Genomic DNA, 17,138 nt, shown 5'->3' with positions numbered 1-17,138 from the left:
AGTCTGCTGCTTGCCAGGAGCTAGGATTCACGATGTGACTGAGGGATTGCCGAGACTCATCAAGCCCTCAGATTGCTACCCCTTCCTGCTTCTCCATGTGGGCATCAATGATACTGCCAAGAATGACCTTGACTGGAACACTGCAGACTACGTGGCTCTGGGAAGAAGGATAAAGGAGTTTGAGGCGCAAGTGGTGTTCTTGTCCATCCTCCCCGTGGAAGGAAAAGGCCTGGGTAGACACCGTCGAATTGTGGAACTTAACGAATGGCTACACAGGTGGTGTCGGAGAGAAGGCTTTGGATTCTTTGACCCTGGGATGGTGTTCCAAGAAGGAGGAGTGCTAGGCAGAGACGGGCTCCACCTAACTAAGAGAGGGAAGAGCATCTTCGCAAGCAGGCTGGCTAACCTAGTGAGGAGGGCTTTAAACTAGGTTCACCGGGGGAAGGAGACCAAAGCCCTGAGGTAGTGGGGAAGTGGGATACCGGGAGGAAGCACAAGCAGGAGAGTGTGAGAGGGGAGGGCTCCTGCCTCATACTAAGAAAGCAGGACAAACAGCAAGTTATCTCAAGTGCCTATACACAAATGTAAGAAGCCTGGGAAAGAAGCAGGGAGAACTGGAAGTCCTGGCACAGTCAAGGAATTATGATGTGACTGGAATAACAGAGACTTGGTGGGATAACTCACATGACTGGAGTACTGTCATGGATGGATATAAACTATTCAGGAAGGACAGGCAGGGCAGAAAAGGTGGGGGAGTTGCACTGTATGTAAGAGAGCAGTATGACTGCTCAGAGCTCTGGTATGAAACTGCAGAAAAACCTGTGTGTCTCTGGATTAAGTTTAGAAGTGTGAGCAACAAGGGTGATGTCGTGGTGGGAGTCTGCTATAGACCACAGGACCAGGGGGATGAGGTGGACAAGGCTTTCTTCCGGCAACTAACTTACTAGATCCCAGGCCCTGGTTCTCATGGGAGACTTCAATCACCCTGATATCTGCTGGGAGAGCAATACAGCGGTGCACAGACAATCCAGGAAGTTTTTGGAAAGTGTAGGGGACAATTTCCTGGTGCAAGTGCTGGAGGAACCAATGAGGGGCAGAACTCTTCTTGACCTGCTGTTCACAAACCGGGAAGAATTAGTAGGGGAAGCAAAAGTGGATGGGAACCTGGGAGGCAGTGACCATGAGACGGTCGAGTTCAGGATCCTGACACAGGGAAGAAAGGAGAGCAGCAGAATACGGACCCTGGACTTCAGAAAAGCAGACTTTGACTCCCTCAGGGAACTGATGGGCAGGATCCCCTGGGAGAATAACATGAGGGGGAAAGGAGTCCAGGAGAGCTGGCTGTATTTTAAAGAAACATTATTGAGATTACAGGGACAAACCATCCCGATGTGTAGAAAGAATAGTAAATATGGCAGGCAACCAGCTTGGCTTAAGAGTGAAATCCTTGCTGATCTTAAACACAAAAAAGAAGCTTACAAGAAGTGGAAGATTGGACAAATGACCAGGGAAAAGTATAAAAATATTGCTTGGGCATGCAGGAGTGAAATCAGGAAGACCAAATCACACTTGCAGTTGCAGCTAGCAAGAGATGTTAAGAGTAACAAGAAGGGTTTCTTCAGGTATGTTAGCAACAAGAAGAAAGTCAAGGAAAGTGTGGGCCTCTTACTGACTGAGGGAGGCAACCTAGTGACAGAGGATGTGGAAGAAGCTAATGTACTCAATGCTTTTTTTGCCTCTGTCTTCACGAACAAGGTCAGCTCCCAGACTACTGCACTGGGCATCACAGCATGGGGAGGAGGAGACCAGCCCTCTGTGGAGAAAGAAGTGGTTCAGGACTATTTAGAAAAGCTGGATGAGCACAAGTCCATGAGGCCAGATGCGCTGCATCTGAGAGTGTGAAAGGAGTTCGCAGATGTGATTGCAGACCTATTCGCCATTATCTTTGAAAACTCATGGCGATCGGGGGAGGTCCCGGATGACTGGAAGAAGACTAATGTAGTACCCATCTTTAAAAAAAGGAAGAAGGAGGATCCTGAGAACTACAGGCCAGTCAGCCTCACCTCAGTCCCTGGAAAAATCATGGAGCAGGTCCTCAAAGAATCAATTCTGAAGCACTTAGAGGAGAGGAAAGTGATCAGGAACAGTCAGCATGGATTCATCAAGGGCAAGTCATGCCTAACTAATGTAATTGCCTTCTATGATGAGATAACTAGCTCTGTGGATGAGGGGAAAGCAGTGGACGTGTTGTTCCTTGACTTTAGCAAAGCTTTTGACACAGTCTCCCACAGTATTCTTGCCAGCAAGTTAAAGAAGTATGGGCTGGATAAATGGACTGTAAGGTGGATAGAAAGTTGGCTAGACTGTCGGGCTCAACGGGTAGTGAACAATGGCTCCATGTCTAGTTTGAAGCCGGTATTAAGTGGAGTGCCCCAAGGGTCAGTCCTTGGGCCGGTTTTGTTCAATATCTTCATTGATGATCTGGAGGATGGTGTGGATTGCACCCTCAGCAAGTTTGCAGATGACACTAAACTGGGAGGAGAGGTAGATACGCTGGAGGATAGGGATAGGATACAGAGGGACCTAGACAAATTAGAGGATTGGGCCAAAAGAAATCTGATGAGGTTCAACAAGGACAAGGGCAGAGTCCTGCACTTAGGAAGGAAGAATCCCATGCACCGCTACAGACTAGGGACCAAATGGCTCGGCAGCAGTTCCGCAGAAAAGGACCTAGGGGTTACAGTGGACGAGAAGCTGGATATGAGTCAACAGTGTGCCCTTCTTGCCAAGAAGGCCAATGGCATTTTGGGATGTATAAATAGGGGCATTGTCAGCAGATCGAGGGACGTGATCATTCCCCTCTATTCGACATCTGTGAGGTCTCATCTGGAGAGGGGAGGGATAGCTCAGTGGTTTGAGCATTAGCCTGCTAAACCCAGGGTTGTGAGTTCAGTCCTTGAGAAGGCCATTCAGGGATCTGGGGCAAAAATTGGGGATTGGTGCTGCTTTGAGCAGCGGGTTGGACTAGATGACCGCCTGAGGTCCCTTCCAACCCTGATATTCTGTGAACTGTGTCCAGTTTTGGGCCCCACACTACAAGAAGGATGTGGAAAAATTGGAAAATGTCCAGCGGAGGGCAACAAAAATGATTAGGGGACTGGAACACATGACTTATGAGGAGAGGCTGAGGGAACTGGGGATGTTTAGTCTACGGAAGAGAAGAATGAGGGGGGATTTGATAGCTGCTTTCAACTACCTGAAAGGGGGTTCCAAAGAGGTTGGATCTAGACTGTTCTCAGTGGTAGCAGATGACAGAACAAGGAGTAATGGTCTCAAGTTGCAGTGGGGGAGGTTTAGGTTGGATATTAGGAAAAACTTTTTCACTAGGAGGGTGGTGAAACACTGGAATGCATTACCTAGGGAGGTGGTGGCATCTCCTTCCATAGTTTTTAAGGTCAGGCTTGAGAAAGCCCTGGCTGGGATGATTTTAGTTGGGGATTGGTCCTGCTTTGAGCAGGGGATTGGACTAGATGACCTCCTGAGGTCCCTTCCAACCCTGATATTCTATGATTCTATGACACCTGTTCTGAAGGGGACGGCCTTGGAGCACCTGTCACAGCGCTGCCAGCCCTGGCAAACTGCCCCTGGTGATGGGATTTTGATGAGGTGAGGCCCAGTCTCCAGATAACATGAAAAGCTCCAAACACCTAGTGAATTTGAGCCTTTGATTGGCAGTCTTCCCCACTTGTCCACCTCCTGGGGCAGAAAAAACAATCAGAGCTGTTGCAAGGAGAGCTCACCCCCTCTCCCATTAACGTTGCCAGCACCTTCTTCCATTATCAGTCAGTTCTTCAACTCTCTGACCTATGTTCTGTTTATTCAGGGTCAGTGGCTGCACTGTGCTGTACTGGCCCTTGCACGGTGAGCCGCTGACAAGGACGGTATTTAAGGCAGAGCTGGTGTAGCTACTGCATGGTTCCTGGTCTTTGCCTCTCTCTGGACAGATGAGAGAGAACTTCCTGTGCTGAGTCAGAGTTCTCGCCGCTCACCAAGATGGCTTCTGGCTGGGGAAACACCTTGTTGTTCATTGCCAAGGAGCTCATGCTGTGGCAGTTTGGTCTTCATGAGGTAGGGGCCGCAAAGTGCCAGAGATGTCTGCATTTGAGCTGTTTTCTACAAGGCCACCTTTCTGTTTGGTACCACAATTGCTGCGATGGGCTGATTTCAAATTCCATTATAAATGGCTCTGTTAGGCCTGTTCTAACACACACCTGCACATGGCTCCTTCAGGATGGATTTTACCTTTGATTGCTCTCCCGCCCCCAGCTGCTTTTCCACTGAATGTCGGCTATGTTGTTTTCCTGGTTAACTTGCTGCTGTCTCCTGGAAAGCTTGTGTTCTACGGCCAATGTGCTGCTCTTCGCTGTAGAGAAGAGACGGGTTTCAGCTGCACGGACTATAAAGGAGATTCTGTATTCAGACAGATGGAAATGGCCAGGACCCTGCGATTCTCTCTGCTCCCAGACTGATTCATGCAGCCTGTGCTGACTAGAGTTACCACACAGGGCAGTCCTAGCACTGGCCTGGGCAGAGAGTCCTGGAGTGGGTTGCTACCTACACTACGGTATGCGAGATGGTCACTCAGAACCTAGTCAGTCAGTGTTAAGAACAAGCTCTAACACGGTGAACAGGAAGCCCTCTGAGACTCTGCTGCCACTGATGGTCACCTCTGAAGAAGGAAGCTCCATGACACACTCCTCCCATTAATATACCACTGCCATTCAGGAAGCCCTGAGCAGTCTGGATTCCACAAAGGGAGCAGGGGTTGGTCCCTTCTCCTTTGGATACAGCTGACCCCAGTGGTAACATCCCAACTCTGTGGTTTTAGTGGCCTAGCTACAATTGGACACACACAGCTCTGTGGGGTTCAATTTTAGAGGTTTCTTTTTTTCCACATTTGTTTTCATAATTAGTTTGTCAAATGAGCAGCATTCTAGGCTCTAGAGTTATTTAACTAATCAGACAGAATCATTTTTCACACAGTTCTGCCCTGCACCAAGGAGGGACGTTACATGATGATCCGAGACTGAAGGAAAGATGACATCAGAAGCGGACTCGTCACTCATATATGGTAACAGTTGGAGTTTTAGAATTGTATTGGATGTTTTAGCTGCATAAAAATTTAGATAAACTCTCTGATAATGTCTAAAAAGGTGAATATTGTTTCTATTGGTTCCTTCTGGCAGCTGATGCCAGCATCTGAATCTACATATTTCCCTGCCACTGCTTTGTTGTCACTTGTCAGACACAGAGGAGCCCTGGCAGAGTGTTTCCGTGCTGGCTGTGCAGTGTCAGGAGGGGACGGCAGGTCCGTCTGGCAATGAAGGGACATCTCTCCGCTCAGCTGCTTTGGCTTCTCCTCTTTCTTCAGGACACCATGGGTAAGTGCCTGCTTTATTTCACTGGATGAGCTGGGCAGAGGAGAAGTAGGAAGAAAGTTGTAATCCACTAGAAACAGTGTTTTATTCCAGAAGTCAGTGAAGCAAATGGAAAGCAGGCAGTTGGGGTTAAAGTAAATTTGTGTTTCTGATTATCTCCCATTGGTTATTCTGAGAGAGGAGGTTTATATATTTGCAATAATCATAGATTTGACCCTGTCACAATCTGTGTGCTTTATAAAATACCTCAGTCTTGTATCACTGTGAGCCCAGAGTTGCTTTTAGTGAACTAATGACTTCAGTGCTTAGAAATTCCTGTCAATTAATCAGAAGAAAAGCAGAGTGGACTTCTATATTATGACCTCCAGCCTCATCGCCCGTCCAGCTCTGTGCCTGTGTATGGAACCTGTGAATAATTCCAGATATACACTCCATGCCATTTAAAATAACACTGCTGTCCTGTGTGCGTCAAACATGCTGGGCCAACTTCAGCAGGTTTGAATGATGCACTTGTCAGGACACTGAACTGTTCAGTAGCAGCCTGTTTCTGTGAGTTGCTGCAGTCTGAGACGCTGCTGTTCTGTAGCTGCAGTGTGAACAGGTGAAGCTGAAGATGAAAGTCAGATTTTAGAAACCTCAAATATTTAGCTAGAGACAAACTGCGGTACCACAGCTGCTATGTAGAGATCACAGATAGCTCTGCAACCTCTCTGTGCCTTGGAGGGTAGGTGCTGAGGATTCCAGAGCAAGGACATTTTCTGAAGTGCGGGTTTGTAGCTGAATTTCCCAAGAAAGTTACACAGAAGTAGCTAGAGTTTGATCTCATGATAAAACTGACCTTTACCAGAGTGAAAACGCAGAGAATTCCACTGGGATTCAAAAAACAAAAAAAAACAAAAAAAATTGCAGCCGAAGAGAAATGGTTTTGTGAAATTGTTGCCCCATGACTAACAGCCTTTGCTGGTTTGGGGCCACAAAGAGCAAGAGGCAGGTGTAACATGATGGTGGCTGCTGAAACCAGAGAGCAAACGTGCTGCAGTGGATATGCCCTACTGGGAACGGCACTTAGAGGAAATCATAACAATAAACCCTCAGTCACATCTGTGGCGAGGACACCATGGAATACATGAGTGCACAGCCTGTGCCCCCTGTGTAACTTACGGATGGTTCTATGGTGAAAACCCTGCACTGGGAATCCGGCGATTAGGGTCTGTTCTTGTCTCTGCCACAGATTGAGTGTGTGACCTTGGGGCATCTCATTTCATTTCTCACTGCCTCAGGTTCCCTTTCTGTAAAATGGGAACAATACCTACCTGTGTGATTGAGGGTGGAGAGAGAACGTGGAGATAAAATTCACCAGACAGCAAAAACCTTTAAATAAATTAAAATTATCAAAGTCAACTCTTTTGTTCCAAGCCGAACACATGGGTTCCTACAGAGCGGGGAAGGGTCAGAAGAGACACCAGGTTTCTTAATCTGACTCAGTGTTGCAGAATGAATCCCTTCAACAAGGGGTCACCAGTACACAAATTTGAGAACCACTGAACAAGAGGGATGTGGAGGTGGGTCCAGAGCTCCTGGACTTCCCATAATAGTCACTGTGCTCTGGGGAAGGGGTTTGTTTTCACCATGAGATTGTATGGAACAGTGCCCCCCTCCCCACAGCTCCCCATCAATATACAGCTGTAATTGCAGCTAGCGGGAGCTCTCTGCTCTGAGGGTTCTGATGTCCCCTGCCCCCCCAGGATGGAGTTACAGCCCCTGTTACTGGAGAGGGAATGTGCTTTATAAAAACTGGATATAAAATAGTCATCACAGATGAATCTGCACTTATACTTTGTAACCAGCAGGTAAATGCAGATGGGGAAAAACATTTTCTCTAATTCCTTCTGAGAAAACATTTAAAAATTTGAAGCAGATAGAATGGGAGGGGTCTGGGAGGAACAGTGACTCAGACAGAGGAGGAAGGCAAGTAGCATTTAGTGGCAGGTGGGTTACAAAAGGACGAGAAGCTGGATATGAGTCAACAGTGTGCCGTTGTTGCCAAGAAGGCCAATGGCATTTTGGGATGTATATGTAGGGGCATTGCCAGCAGATCGAGGGACATGATCGTTCCCCTCTATTCGACATTGGTGAGGCCTCATCTGGAGTACTGTGTCCAGTTTTGGGCCCCACACTACAAGAAGGATGTGGAAAAATTGGAAAGAGTCCAGCGGGGGGCAACAAAAATGATTAGGGGACTGGAACACATGACTTATGAGGAGAGGCTGAGGGAACTGGGCTTGTTTAGTCTGCGGAAGTGAAGAATGAGGGGGGATTTGATAGCTGCTTTCAGCTACCTGAAAGGGGGTTCCAAAGAGGATGGATCTAGACTGTTCTCAGTGGTAGCAGATGACAGAACAAGGAGTAATGGTCTAAAGTTGCAGTGGGGGAGGTTTAGGTTGGATATTAGGAAAAAGTTTTTCACTAGGAGGGTGGTGAAACACTGAAATGCGTTACCAAGGGAGGTGGTGGAATCTCCTTCCTTAGATATTTTTAAGGTCAGGCTTGACAAAAGCCCTGTCTGGGATGATTTAGTTGGGGATTGGTCCTGCTTTGAGCAGGGGGTTGGACTAGATGACCTCCTGAGGTCCCTTCCAACCCTGATATTCTATGATTCTATGAACCCTCACACACAAGAACCCCAAAACAGAGAGAGACAAAGCAGGGTGCTCCACAAGGCAGAGAGGTACAACTTACCCCACCTTGGTTTAGGTAGGCTCTCTGGAGTCTGACTGCTGAAGGCCCAGATTGCCACTTCCTTACAAAGCGCTCCATCCCTAGCCTGCAAACAGGACCAGGAAGTTCCTTCCTCTTAAAGTGGCAGCAGGTTGTCATTTTAACAGTTTTCAATACACCACACTCCTTTCCAGGCAGGAGAGTTTGTTGGAGATGGTTGAAGGAGCTGGTGTCAGGGAGAGGCTGGGTGGGGGAACATGTTTTCAAGTGAGTGGTGGGGGAGAAGGGTCGAAGGAATGAGGAGATTGGGTGGTGAGGGAGGGTGGTGAATCACACAGCAGTGACGGTGCTCAGCATTCACCAGCCCAGAGAGCTCAGAGAGGAGGAGATACCTCATGCTGCCTCCCCAGTGACAAGCCTGACTGGGGGATCAGGAAGTAAAGCCCAGGACCCTTGTGTGATAATCTCCAAGCCAGAGGGGATGGGCTCTGTGCTGTCTGCAACTCTGCTCTGTGTCTCTTTGAAGGTGCTGATGAGCTGAGGCTGGTGAATGGAAGCAGCCCCTGTGCCGGGAGAGTGGAGGTTAAACACCAGGATCAGTGGGGGACGGTGTGTGATAATGACTGGGACATGGAAGATGCTGAGGTGGTTTGTAAGCAGTTGGGATGTGGATCTGCTGTCAGTGCCCTTGGTAATGCTCATTTTGGAGAAGGATCTGGACCAACTTGGCTGATTCTAGCTGATTGTGATGGTGACGAGTCAGCTCTCTGGAACTGCAGTCATAGAGGATGGGGTGCAATCCGGTGCCGTCATTCTTTTGATTCCGGAGTGATCTGCTCAGGTAAGAACTCTGCCAACCTGCCCCTGTAGGAAACTCCCTATGAGGGAGAAGGGACTGGACCCAAAGTGTGTGACATTCCTGGAGACTCAGAGCTGGAGGGTGCCCTGAACTGAGGTCTGTGTGGAGCTAACCAGTCTCTCCCTGAGCTCCCCTTGGTAGACTGGGGATGAGCAGGCTGTGCCATCCTCTGGGCAGGTCAGGCAGCTGTCATGGAGTAAGGGTGGGGTGGGGCGAAGCCCCATTAGCAGGTCTGTGCCGGTAGGTGCCTGTGTATAGAAGCCCAGTGTCTCCCCAGAGGAGCAGCAGATGTGACCCTGCCTGTGGCTGCGGGAGCTGGGATGGGATCTGGTGGGGCGAGTGCTGTAGAGTTTTCCCCAGAGTTCCCTGAGGCAGCAGGAGAGGAGCCCTGAGCCTGACCATGGCAAGTGGGAGGGGCCAAACCAGCTGGGGGAAGGTGCAGGGGGCAAAAACTGACTCCACTGCTCCACACAGCTCCCTCCTTCCCCGAATCCCCCCAGGGTCAGGCAGGGAACTCCCACATGACGTGTAGCTCTTTGTTCTGCAGCCCACCTGGCTGCCTTCCCATGCAGGGTGAGCTAGAATTACCCCCAGGATAATGTCGTGGAGACGGCATCTGGATCCCTCTGCACTTGGGAAATAAATGTGTATGTATAACCTGGCTTCATCAAAGCTTGTGCTGTTAAAATGGCTGTGTTTGCACACAGGTCTAAAGAGAGTGACTGTTAAAAACAGCCCTGACACGTGTAATACTAAGCCCTGGTCTACACTACAGAGTTAGGTTGATGTAAGACAGTTTACATTGACCTAATTCCATAAGCGTTTACACTAAAATGTAGCTCCTGCCAATGTAACTTGCCCACTACCCCGACATAACAACTCCAGCTCCATGAGAGGTGTAGCACTTAGGTCGATGTAGCTAGGTCTACGCACTGTCAGTGTGGACACTGCATTGCTTATATTGACTGTTGCTGCCTTTCTGAAGCCATCCCACAATGCTCCACACTGATAGTTAAACTGATGCAAGCATGGGCGGGGGGTATGGCAGGCCAGGGGAGGCTGAACCTCCCCAAACAGCCAGGCATGGCTCCACCCACGCTCCACCCTGAACCCCCTCCTGCTTGCTGCCGCTTCCCAATGTCCTCAGCCAGGGAGATTGCTCCTCTTCCCCGAGGGGCCTGGGGCTAGCGCGTGCCAGCCTGGGGCTCAGGACTCCGGCCAGTTGGGGCCCCTGGTGCTCTGGGGCTGGGGCCCTTGGGAGGGTTGGTCAGGGCGGCCCGGGGCTGGAGCGGGGGGGCCAGCAACCACGGTCAGGGGCTCAAGGTTCCCGCAGAGGAGGAGGGGCAGAAGGGGTGGAGGAGGGGTGGGGCTTCAGGCAGAAGGGGCAGGGCCAGGGCCTAGGCTCCCTGAACGGGCGGCTCAAACGCCGCCCATGGGTGGAAGCACTCCTGGTGAGGATGCGCACCACCAACACAAGGAGTGTAGTGTGGACACACAAAAGCGATTTAGTTACTGTGGCGGCTATATATTCACATAACTTTGGTCAACTACATTTTGTACTGTAGACTTGCCCTCAGTGTAGGACATTGGTCGCTGCAGCTGGCTGAACAGCGACAACACCTCTTTGTTCTGATTAGCTCAGTTTGCATCTCTCTGCAAATCCCTGATCACTGCTAATGGTGAGGTCACGTCTGATCACTGGGGTCAGTGCTTTGTGTGTCTCCCCCTCACACCCTGCCACTCACTTACCATCCTGAATTCCACTCAGTGCATCCGATGAAGTGAGCTGTAGCGCACGAAAGCTTATGCTCAAATAAATTTGTTAGTCTCTAAGGTGCCACAAGTCCTCCTTTTCTTTTTACCATCCTCAGTGACAGTATCCCCAGAAACTGTGGGGGAGGTCACCCCTCCCCTGTGCCCTCTTGGCCCTGTGTCAGAACACAGGGGCCACAGTCACCATAAGCCTCCCCCACCCACCTTCCCTCAGAAATATGCCGGGCACAGTGGGGGCCTCCTCAACAGGCCCTAAAGTGGAGTAACCCTCAGCACATGGAGATGCATTGGCTCCCCTCTCAGTCTCTGTGCCAGGCTCAGCACAGGTGCATGGATCTTCCAGGGTCAAGGTGAAGGGTCTCTCTCTGGGTTTCATTCTGGGTTTCCCGTGTGCAGTGAGGTCTGCAGCTGCAGTGTCTCAGCTGAGGTGTAACTGCCTGAGCTGCACCATCCTAATTTCTGCTGTTTCTATACCAGGAATGCACAAGTGCAGCGAGGAGCTCCTTTGCTTAATGGGAGGAGCCAAAAGTGGGAGCCTGGCAGCCACACCCCCATTCCCTGCTGGGCCTGTTCTTGTCTCTGCAGCCGCAGCTCTGGGCTTGTAAACCCTGAACTTCTGGGCCTATTGGTGCTGCTTGGAGGATTTGGGGAGGATCCAGAGGGTACAAAGGAACTCAACCGGCTATCAGGGAATTAGGCACCAGCATTTACCTTGTAAATGCTGAATAAACGTGAAATGGAAACCGACTTGTCTGAGAAACCCTCATTCTATCCATCCTGCTCCAGTGTACCTCCTGTAACTCATCTTGGTACCGAAGAGACCAGTGAGACACATGAACTGAGTGTCCCCTCACAGTTATTATTGACAATTATTTACCTCAGGAATTATTATTGACAATTATTTACCTGAGGTTACAGAAAGAGACATTTACACTAAAGGAAAAGATTCCTTGGCATTTTAAGTTCCCTGCATGAATGCTCAGTGTTTGTCCTTCATTTTGGGTCTGTATCACACATTGGCACCACATTTGGCCCTTGGTAGATTGAGAGCTCAGCTCCCTAGACACAACTGCTGTAAAGTTGCCCTGAGTCTGTGCTAGGGCAATGCTCACATGTACTAGCCTACACAGTGACCCTCCCCACCCCTGACGAGCACTGGCTGGATCTTGGTAGGCCCCACTTTACCAGTCAGTAATCAGCTCAGGTGCTCTGCTACTTCCCTCTCTCCCACTTCTCCTGTCTGCACAGCCCCTCCGTGGCTTTTACACCCTGCACCCACACAAAACCTATCTGGCCAATTTTCTGTGTTGCACCAAGGGAAATGCATCACAATTCCCTTCATCTACACAGCAGGCAGCAACCCTGTACACACCAGGAGTACAGGAGGCGAGCAGAGAGGCCAACACACAGCATGGCATTGTTAGATATTGTTATTGAATAGGATCCCTGCCCACCAGCTTTGCACTTCTCTTTAGAGCAGCCTCGTGGCTTCTCCAGTTTACACCATCCACTTACATCCAGGCTCTCATCTGTAAATAAGCACAGTATGGATTTTGCTAACAGCTCCCTTTTGGAGCATGCCTCTCGTCTCACAGAGCCAGCTGGTCTAGCTTCAACTACACCTAGTTTTCACCGGCAACAATCAGCTTAGAGGTGGCAAGTGGGTGCAGTTGACTACTGGTGATGTGTAAGGCCCACTTTACACCACTGTTACACCAGTGCAGCTTCCTACACAAAGCACTATGGAGGACAGAGACCTCTGTGTGCGCATAGACCTGCAGTCACTGCTAGAGTTGAACATTTCTCACACTATTTATTGTCACTGGTGCTCTCAGAGATCGGAGGCCATTGTTCATTCATTGCAATGAAGACCAGACTCTCCTTACTGCCTGTGGACAGACAGCTTTGCATGTCAGTGACTGTGGAATTAAATTAAAATTCACTAACAAAAATCCTCATTAATGCACCTGGTGGGAGATGAAGGCAGTCTGTGTTTTTAATGATGGGCTTACCTAGGTTCATGAGACTCTGTATGCTACTACCTCAGGGAGAGGCACTGTACCTGGGAATCAGGGGGCAGACTCAGTGTGTGAGGCAACCAAGAGGGAGAGCGGAGAGACACTATTTAGAGTGACAGGGGACATGTCAGGTGGGGGAGGATAGCAGTTGTGTCTGGGTGGCCACAAGCCCGCTGCTCAGAGGAGGGGCCATGTCTGAGAGAAAGGAGGGGGCAGAGTCAAGTGACTGACAAGAGAAAGCCTGGGAACACGAGCAAGTCTGACCAACAGGAAGTGAGATGCCCAGCACTGGAGAGAGGAGAAGCCAATTTGGAGCAGTCTGGAGCCAGCTATGGAAAGGTCAGGACTAGCTGTGTGGTGAGTCCCAGGTCTTCTTGCAGGGTCCCCCTGAGAAGTAGCCCCTGGGCAGCAACATCCCTCAGCTTGGGCCTTTCCCTCTTCAAGGTCACTCCCCGGTTAAAGAGTTCTGTTGGGAATATTCCCCACCAAGCCAGGCTGAATCAGTGCTTCAGCTACCTAGGGAAAATCCACCACCACGTGGCAAACTTTGTTCTGACTGCGAGTCCACGCTTCCTGGATCCCAATAGGGCGAGTTTGTCTGAGCACTAGGGTAGGAGACTCAAGTTAGGATTTTTAGTAGTTGTTATTGCAGTGTGCACCTTGAGCTCTGCACCCCTTTGTGATGAGGGGAAATCCCAGGGGCAGAAGCAGCCTGACTCCTGCATGAAGAGGATGCCTGACAGCAGCGATCATCAGCCCCTGTGCAGTGACTGAGGAGTTTAGATTCATGGGAAACTAATGGGTACTATCAGCATGGGCACCAGTGACCCTGAGAGCAGTGTTTTACCATGTTATGTTATATTTACTTCCTGTTTAGTATAATTACTGTGTTGAATATTGTCAAGGTTCCTTCCCCACTCTGAACTCTGGGGTAGAGATGAGGGGACCTACATGAAAACCCCCTAAGCTTATTTTTACCAGCTTAGGTTAAAACTTCCCCATGGTACAAACTATTTTACCTTTTGCCCTTGTACTTTATCGCTGCCACCACCAAACGTCTAACAGATATATAACCGGAAAGAGCCCGCCCCCCAAAAGACACGCCCCCCAAATCACAGATAGGGTGAAACGCTGGCTGTGATTTCTTCCTGGAGCTCTAGGAGAAAACAGAGTTAATAAGACACATGCACCTATGTCATAAATATAAAGGGAAGGGTAAACACCTTTAAAATCCCTCCTGGCCAGAGGAAAAATCCTTTCACCTGTAAAGGGTTAAGAAGCTAGGATAACCTCGCTGGCACCTGACCACAATGACCAATGAGGAGACAAGATACTTTCAAAAGATGGAGGGAGGAAGAAACAAAGGCTCGCTCTGTCTGTGTGTGTGATGCATTTGCCGGGAACAGAAAGGAATGGAGTCTTAGAACTTAGTAAGTAATCTAGCTAGATATGCGTTAGATTCTGATTCCTTTTAATGGTTGAGAAAATAAGCTGTGCTGAATGGAATGGATATTCCTGTCTTTGTGGCTTTTTGTCACTTAAGGTTTTGCCTGGAGGGATTCTCTATGTTTTGAATCTAATTACCCTGTAAGGTATTTACCATCCTGATTTTACAGAGGTGATTCTTTTACTGTTTTTTCTATTAAAATTCTTCTTTTAAGAACCTGATTACTTTTTTCATTGTTCTTAAGATCCAAGGGTTTGGGTCTGTGTTCACCTATGCACATTGGTGAGGATTTTTATCAAGCCTTCCCCAGGAAAGGGGGTGTAGGGTTTGGGGAGGATTTTTGGTGGAAAGACGTTTCCAAGCGGGCTCTTTCCTGGTTATATATCTGTTAGATGCTTGGTGGTGGCAGCAATAAAGTCCAAGGGAAAAAGGAAAATAATTTGTACCTTGGGGAAATTTTAACCTAAGCTGGTAAAAATAAGCTTAGGAGGTTTTCATGCAGGTCCCCACATCTGTACCCTAGAGTTCAGAGTGGGGAAGGAACCTTGACATGGTGGCAGAGCGGTGGGATTAACTTGAAATCATTTTGAGATCAATTTGAGATTTTTTGAACCAGAAGCACAGATTTTAAAAGGAATTTTTTTTTCCCTTTGGGCTGCTGGAAAGCAGGTTTTAAGTTGAAAGCAGTTAGAGGGGTTTTTTTCCCTCTGCTTGGGGGCCAGAACAGAGACAAAAGGGGATTGTCTTTTGTGATCTGGATTTTTCTCAACCTAAAGGCAGGGCAGTTAACCTCCTGCAGAGAAATTCACAAGTTTTCACAGACCTGAAGAAGTTTTTTTTTTTTACCTAAGAGCAACTAGAGGGGTTTCTGCCTATTTGCCTGGAGACAAAGGTGTTAGGGTTTTTTTTGTTTGTTTGTTTTGTTGTTGTTGTTGTTTGTTTTTTGTTAGGATTTTTCTGTAGGCTGACAATCACTATCATAGAATATAGGTATCATATTAGAGCACAGCAAAATTTTACAAGCCAAGTTTTTTGTTTTTTGTTTTCTTTCTAACTCTTGGGTGTAAAGTTAATTAAAAAAAGAGAGGAAGCATGTGGAGGAGGAGAAGGAAAAAGAGAGGAAGCATGAACTGGAGATGGAAAAGGCAAAGGCTCAGCAGAATATACCAACAAACCCTAGCAATCCTTCTCCAGGTACCACTTCCCATCCCAGAAAGTTCCCCACCGAAAAGGCAGACAATGATACCAAGGCCTTCTTATCAAACTTCGAAAGGGCCTGCCTTGGGTACAGCATCTCTAAAGACCAATACATGGTAGAGCTGAGGCTGCAGCTCAGTGGACCCTTCGCTTAGGTGGCGGCTGAAATGCCGAAGGAACACATGAAGAAGAATGAACTGTTTAAAACCAAGGCGAGAGTCAGAATGGGGCTAACACCCGAGCATTCCCGTCAGCGGTTCAGAGTCCTAAGGTGGAAGCCAGACGTGTCATTTACCCAACATGCATACCACATTGTGAAATATTGGGATGCCTGGATATCAGGAGCAAGTGTTAAATCTCCAGAAGATTTGCCCTTCCTAATGCAAATGGAGCAGTTCTTAGAGGGTGTTCCTGAGGAAATAGAAAGATACATCCTAGATGGGAAGCCCCAAACTGTAATCGAGGCGGGGGAGATTGGAGCCAAATGGCTGGAGATGGCAGAAAAGAAAAAAACTGGTCGCAGTTGGAGTGGATACCAGAAGGGACAACCTCAGACCACACCCACACCCTACTACCGGGGGCAGCCCCAAACTGTAATCGAGGCGGGGGAGATTGGAGCCAAATGGCTGGAGGTGGCAGAAAAGAAAAAAACTGGTCGCAGTTGGAGTGGATACCAGAAGGGACAACCTCAGACCACACCCACACCCTACTACCGGGGGCAGCCCAAGGCCCCAACTACCCCGCAAAGAACCCTCCAGACACCTTATCGTACCTCCACACCTTTCTCCAGCAACCCACCTTGCCCCAGTGACCCGTCAGCTTAGCCCACGATCATCCTAGTGGCCATGCTGGGGTGAACAGGACCAAAGACCATTTGGGGGGGTCACTCCACTGGGAGGGAATGGGCAAGGATGTTTCTACCTATGTCCGGTCTTGTGAGGTATGCCAAAAAGTGGGAAAACCCCAAGACCAGGTCAAGCCCCTCTTCAGCCACTCCCCATCATTGAAGTTCCATTTCAGCGAGTAGCTGTGGATATTCTGGATCCTTTTCCGAAAAAGACACCCAGAGGAAAGCAGTACATACTGACTTTCATGGATTTTGCCACCCGATGGCCGGAAGCAGTAGCTCTAAGCAACACCAGGGCTAAAAGCGTGTGCCAGGCACTAGCAGACATTTTTGCCAGGGTAGGTTGGCCCTCCGACATCCTCACAGATGCAGGAACTAATTTCCTGGCAGGAACTATGGAAACCTTTGGGAAGCTCATGGGGTAAATCACTTGGTTGCCACTCCTTACCACCATCAAACAAATGGCATGGTGGAGAAGTTTAATGGAACTTTGGGGGCCATGATACGTAAATTCATAAATGAGCACTCCAATGATTGGGACCTAGTGTTGCAGCAGTTGCTCTTTGCCTACAGAGCTGTACCACATCCCAGTTTAGGGCTTTCACCATTTGAATTTGTATATGGCCGCGAGGTTAAGGGGCCATTATAGTTGGTGAAGCAGCAAGGGGAGGGATTTACACCTTCTCCAGGAACTAACATTCTCGACTTTGTAACCAACCTACAAAACACCCTCCGAACCTCTCTAGTCCTTGCTAAAGAAAACCTACAGGATGCTCAAAAAGAGCAAAAAGCCTGGTATGAGAAACATGCCAGAGAGTGTTCCTTCAAAGTAGGGGACCAG

At 48.9% G+C, this 17,138-nt stretch overlaps 1 protein-coding gene across 1 annotated transcript in view; it reads left to right on the top strand.

Moving 5' to 3' along the window:
- The first annotated feature begins 5,339 nt into the window (after positions 1-5,339).
- Positions 5,340-17,138, top strand: part of LOC141975046 (antigen WC1.1-like) — a 68,433-nt gene continuing 56,634 nt past the window's right edge. Inside the window, exons 1-2 of the mRNA XM_074935210.1 lie at positions 5,340-5,441; positions 8,683-8,997. Coding sequence (XP_074791311.1) covers positions 5,381-5,441; positions 8,683-8,997 — 376 coding nt within the window. The 5' untranslated portion in view covers positions 5,340-5,380. The remainder of the gene's footprint in view (positions 5,442-8,682; positions 8,998-17,138) is intronic.

Source organism: Natator depressus, chromosome 1 (genome assembly GCF_965152275.1).
Source record: "Natator depressus isolate rNatDep1 chromosome 1, rNatDep2.hap1, whole genome shotgun sequence".
Taxonomy (NCBI): Eukaryota; Metazoa; Chordata; order Testudines; family Cheloniidae; genus Natator; species Natator depressus.
This window is presented reverse-complemented; position numbering and strand designations above follow the sequence as displayed.